The sequence below is a fragment of the Homalodisca vitripennis genome, unplaced genomic scaffold (genome assembly GCF_021130785.1).
Source record: "Homalodisca vitripennis isolate AUS2020 unplaced genomic scaffold, UT_GWSS_2.1 ScUCBcl_4184;HRSCAF=10212, whole genome shotgun sequence".
Lineage (NCBI taxonomy): Eukaryota > Metazoa > Arthropoda > Insecta > Hemiptera > Cicadellidae > Homalodisca > Homalodisca vitripennis.
The window spans coordinates 4,584-10,889 of record NW_025780334.1 but is presented as its reverse complement, the minus strand read 5'-3'; the positions used below and the strand labels follow the sequence as shown (position 1 = coordinate 10,889).

The 6,306-nt window shown below is 48.0% G+C and overlaps 1 protein-coding gene across 1 annotated transcript; it reads left to right on the top strand.

Moving 5' to 3' along the window:
• Window positions 1–2,703: 2,703 nt before the first annotated feature.
• LOC124372856 (deoxynucleoside kinase-like) lies at window positions 2,704–3,495 on the top strand. Its single transcript, XM_046831269.1, has one exon. It carries the CDS (start codon window positions 2,704–2,706, stop codon window positions 3,493–3,495), a length of 792 nt encoding a protein of 263 aa, XP_046687225.1.
• The last annotated feature ends 2,811 nt before the right edge of the window (window positions 3,496–6,306 follow it).

Genomic DNA, 6,306 nt, shown 5'->3' with positions numbered 1-6,306 from the left:
CTGTTCACCGTGATGTGACAAGTGTTCAATTTCTCGTCTGTAAAACTCTTTTCTTCCGGTATCATTTCTGAGATTTTTACAAAATCGGTCATACGGCGGGAAACCACAGCGGGCGGATTGGGAGGAGAGCTTTCGGGAGAATCTCGTCGGTTTTCTGTTGTGGCGATGGGTTGTACCTCAACCGTGGGTCGTATCGGAATGTCCGAGCTCGGGAGTCCTCGTGATGGGAGTTGCGCCGGTCTGTTATTTCCGACCGAAATAGGAGACTCTCGATTTTGAGGAGAAGCGGCAGCTGGTCGTGCCCAGTTAGTGGGCCGGGTCTGAATCTCCGACCTCGGAGCCCACCGCGGTGGTAGCTGAAGCGACCCCTGCGAGTCATACTGCCTGTTATTTTCTGTCGGTCGGGCCGGAAGCCCTAATCGTGACGGTTCTTGTGACGGGGGCCGCACCGCTCTGTGGTTTTCAACCGGAGTAGGAGACTCTCGATTTTCTTGAGAGGCGGCGGTTGTGGATGTACGTACCGCACCCGCGGGCCGGGTCTGAATCTCCGAACCCGGAGCCCACCGCGGCGGTACCGGTGTGTCATGCTGCTTGTTATGTTCTGTCGGTCGGTTTGCGAGCTCTAACCGTGGCGGTTCTCGTGTCGGGAGCTGCTGTGATCTGTAATTCTCGGTCGACCCGGGTGACTCCTGTTTTTCTGCTGTGTCGCTCTTAATCGGAAGCTCTGAGCTCCGCGGCGTTTGTCGTGACAGTTTGGCCCGCCACTGCGGGGGTCTGTTGGTTTGCGGCGACGGTTCCCGCGGGCCAGGCCGTGTGTTAGATGGTGGGACCGGAGCTTGTATTACGGGATCGGGTCTCTGGTTTTGTCGCGGCGACTGGATTACGCGAGACTGGTGCGAGGTCGCCGCATCGGCGAGGACGCGGATCGGCAGTTCAAACCTTGTAGGTCCGGCGTTCCGGAGACGCGGCGATCCTCCTCGCGTAACCGTCGCCACCACCGTACCCACAGCAGTACCTAGAACGGAAGAAACGGCCGGCACGCCGGCGTTACTCGGCGTGTCTCGTCGATTCTGTTCCGTCGATGGCGGTGGCACCCGAGGCTGGTGTGAAAGAATTTGTCTTGTGTGATGAACGGATTGTTGACGGCTTTCGGGTGGTGCCGCAGGGCCGGCTCGTCGTTCCTGATCCGCCGGAAGCAAGGGCCGTTCAACGTTTTGGTTCGTGTGAGTAACGTAGTCGTGTCGGCTTCCCGACCGCGTGACCTTTCGGTTCGACCAGAGATTCGGCGGCGACGTGACGGTACGTAGGGGTTCGGGTCGATGCAGTCGGCCGTTTTGCGCAGGTTGTGGAACAATTGGGCTGAAGTACCGCCCGTCCGTCCGGGATCCGCTTGTTTTCGGGTTGGGTTTTGAGTCCAACCCCCCGTATGTGTCACCCCATTTCAGTGCCGGAATTCCTAGTACGAACATGACTAGGTAAATAGTAAATCCAAGGGCGGCGCACAGCATGAGAAAAGTAAGCAGTGCTTCCGTCGACTCCATACTGTTCGGCCCAGAACTGGTTCTCTGTCTCTTATTCATTCAACGGCGAACCACCGGTGAAGCAGCCACACACCATGAGAAGGACCGAGATGTCGTTTCCGTACTACAGATCCGTTTCCAACAGGGTCGCTTCCTTCAGGGGATCGATTTTCACGCAATCCCGCATAAACGACCTGAGCGATGCTGGATTCTTTTTCACCGGTAGAGACGACCGGACAGTCTGCTTCTACTGCGGTGGCGGACTGATGAATTGGAAAGAAGACGATCTGCCTTGGGTGGAACACGCGCGGTGGTTTTCCCAATGCCCCCACGTTTTGTTCACGAAAGGCAGGCGTTTTGTGGACGAACAAAAACCCGTAGATTATTCTCTTTCATAGAGAACACCATTGTTGAATTATTGATAATGTATTGAAAATAAATCTTACACTGGATTTGAGTTTCTGTAGATTTTCATTTCATCAACCTGTATCACTGATTTGGATGCGATTATCGTCATACTGATTTTAAATACTGTTACTGTGTGTTTAAATCCGTGATTCATTACATCAACGTTCTGTCAGTATACCTGTAACACGAGTTGACATACAATTCAATAGCGTGAGATTTTTAACAACTAATACAAACATGCCGGCTCGTGACATGTTCTGGTTGTATTTCACGGCGAAACGAGTCATCTAGTTCAGTACGATTTAACCTTCGAGCGTCCACCATATTTCTTGAAAAGAATCACAGAATATTATTATTATATAAAAATAAAAATCTCTTTTTGCAACAGCCTGAGAAAGGGGAAATATTTTTTTTAATGTAAAAGTATCCTCACGTTATTTTTATATTACCTCTACAACAATTGCACAGTAGGCGAATTATAACAAATTAGGTCACAAACACATAAATATACAGGGTTATGGGGTTCTGTGAATATGTTCGTAATGTTACATCATAATATATATTCACGACAACACACAATTGAACAATTGCACGAGCCGCGTCCCGCTCGAAATAACAGCAGGTACAAACTACGTACACTATTAAAGCGAAAGGTGCCGTCGATTTAAAACAAGTCGGTCGACTCTCGGATGGTTAACTACGGTAATACGACCGGACGGATCTTTGTGGGTTGGCGGCGGGCTGACAGCGCTCCCTCGTCGGAACCTGGCGCGGGATGTTCAATAAATACCCGCGCATAGCCACTGCGTGTACTCCGTCCACAACCGACTGCAGGATGATCATCATTCTGGAAGGGAACATAGCCGCGGGGAAGACAACCTTTTTGGATCTCCTGGTGCACAACCTACCTGAATGCTCTCAATGTTGGATGAACGTAATCCCGGAACCGGTCACCGACTGGCAGAATTTCGACGGCGTCAATATTTTGGATATGTACTACAGTGACAGAAAAAGATGGGCCATGGCTTTTCAGCTCAACGCGTACAACACTCTGAAGAACTACGAAACGTCGACGCACCACCTGACTCGAGATGAACGACAGATTGTGATCATGGACAGGTCTACGTTCTCTATCAAACATGTATTTAACAACATAGCTTCGGAGTACATGACCGCCTTCGAGACGAAAGTCCTCAAGGATGTACTCGAAAAAATCCCCTCGATGTTTTCGTCGAGAGAAAAGGATGATGTCGTGACCGTATATCTCAGGACACCGGTAGAAGAATGTCACCGCAGGTTAAAGAGACGCGGTCGCAAAGAAGAAATGGGGGTCGACGTGGAATATCTTACGAAGATCCACGAGCTATACGAACAACACATCTACGATAAAGCGTACGGCAGGTTGTTGGTAGTCGACAGTTTTGATACACACGACTTCAAGAAAACACCGATCGAGTTTGTGGATTCGAGTGGCCGTAAACGTCAACGCAACCTGGTGAATCTCATTTACGACATCTATACGAGTGGTACCACCCACGTCATGGACGTAAGGACAAACGATGACTAAGAAAAATGATCGACTGGTTGTGTATCTTACGAAGATCCACGAGCTACACGAACAACACATCCACGATAAAGCGTTCGGCAGGTTGTTGGTAGTCGACAGTTTTGATATATACGACTTCAAGAAAACACCGATCGAGTTTGTGGATTCGAGTGGCCTTAAACGTCAACGCAACCTGGTGAATCTCATTTACGACATCTATACGAGTGGTACCACCCACGTCATGGACGTAAGGACAAACGATGACTAAGAAAAATGATCGACTGGTTGTGTATCTTACGAAGATCCACGAGCTACACGAACAACACATCCACGATAAAGCGTTCGGCGGGTTGTTGGTAGTCGAAAGTTTTGATATATACGATTTCACGTTGACCGAGTTTGTGGATTCGTGTAGCCGTAAACTTCAACACAGCCTGGTGAATCTCATCTACGACATCTGTATGAGTGGTATCACTCGCGTCATGGACGTAAGGTCAAACGATGAATTAGTTCTTAAATACTATATTGGAATGGGTGAATTTGTACCAAAACAAGAGAACCAATAAACAACCGATTAAGGAAATGTTTTATTCGTGTTTTTATTATTCTATTGTATAAATATTTAAATCTTCCCTTCACATTCCCACCACTGTAATGTAACTGGAAACTCCGTGTTCGTTAGTTCTTAAACACTATATCGAGATGGGTGAATTTGTACCAAAACAAGAGAACCGGTTGAGGAAATGTTTTATTCGTGTCTTCTTTATTCTACAGTATAAACACTTAAAATTCCACTTTATAAATTTTCACTACTGTAATGTAATCGGAAACTCTATTATTACATTAGTTCAAGGAAATGTTTTATTCGTGTTTTTACTATTATTCTACAGAATAAATATTTAAATCTTCCAGTTACATTACAGCGGTGGGAATGTAACTGGAAAACTCCGTGTTCGTTAGTTCTTTTAAACACTATATCGAGATGGGTGAGTTTGTACCAAAACAAGAGAACCGATAAACAACCGATTAAGGAAATGTTTTATTCGTGTTTTTATTATTATTCTACAGAATAAATATTTAAATCTTCCAGTTACATTCCCACTGCTGTAATGTAACTGGAAACTCCGTGTTCGTTAGTTCTTTTAAACACTATATCGAGATGGGTGAATTTGTACCAAAACAAGAGAACCGATAAACAACCGATTAAGGAAATGTTTTATTCGTGTTTTTATTATTAATCTACAGTATAAACATTTAATTACATTTTTACTGATGTAATGTAACTGGAAACTCTGTGTTGTCACTCATGTACATACACGCCCTCGAATAGATTTGAAAATACAACGAACCGTCGTCCATTATCCGAGCCCTGGTGAACGAAGACAGGAACACCGCCTCGGCCTCGTTTTTCGGTGTCGTGTCGATAGTGAATGTCAGGTCCTCCTTGGCGTTCAGGTACTTCAGATTCTTCGATCTGACCGGCGACGTCAAAGCGAACACGTTTATTTTGTCCAAGTCCAGTTTCTTCAGGTTGTTCTCGCGTCCGACGGTGCGCAACAGATACTTCAACGTAGCTCGATCCGTCTTGCTGGTTCCCGCCTCCGACTCGTCGCCGAAAACGCCTACTGGTGTGGACACCGGATCTTTCGGGTAACGTTTGAAGAACTCGTCGATGTACTCTTTGGTTCGATCGTAGACCGTGTCGTACAGTTGGGTGACGGCCACGTCCAGATAGTTGCCCATACAAGGGGTTGGGGCAACGTAATATCTTTCACCCTGGTCCGGTATAGCCTTGGTGCGAAACTGGCCGGCGAAAAGAAATTTAACGTCAACACTGAGATTTATGCTCAGCGATTGGGCGTTGTTCACCTGTCGCACTTCCATGCTGTTCACTTTTAACCGTGCCCTCAACGTCTTGTCGATGAGGCACGTGTTTGGGACCAGTTGGAAAATCAACTCGTCGTCTCGGATGTATCTGATGTCCTCCAGCGCGCGAAGTATGTACGACACCGCAGAAGTGATGGACACGTGAAAGTCTTTGTACCCGTTGGCTTGCAACTTTTTCAACCTGCTCTCTGTCAATTTTGCTTGCCACTTCAGACTCCTGTGTATAGAATTCTGTTCGGTGAATGTGCATTTTGAAAAATACAACATGCTGTTGAAAATGCGTGCGAAAAACCACCTCTGTATCTCACAGGTGGTGAGATCCTCCATGTCAATCCTCTCGCCTTCCATGTAAAATATGTTTGTGGTCGGCCGTTCCGGTCCGTCGTAGAAAAGTCGTTTTCTCACACTCATCAGGTGCTCACGGGATGGGCGCCGGGTTGATCCGGCCAGCCCCTTCCGAGGTCCTTCTTCGCAGTAGGATGTCCCGACCCTCGGAGTCACGTACTCAAGACTCTCCACCACATCCTCTTCCTCATCCCAAAGTTGGTTGGCATCGTAGACGGCCATCCCCGCGCAATTAGGCTATGCTCCTCGACGTCAGTTGCACGTTGACGGGTTACCGTGGTTGTGGGCTGGTGGCGTCTACTAATACCCACCCTACACTCCGTATCTCCTTATATAACAACAAGGAGTACGTCGAGACGCCCCCACTTATCGTTCAACGCACCCCACTCCCACCGATTTGGACCGACGAGAAGTGGGGGGGGGGCGTTACACAAACCACTCGGGCGCGGCGATGACACCGCGTGGATGACGCGACATATAAAAGCTGCTGCTATAAATGCAATCTGGCGTTCGCGCGCGATCTTACACCAACTTCTTGTCCAGTAGAACGAGCGTCGGGAGAAGCTACGGGGGGGGGACGCGAAGCTGGTGCGGTATGAG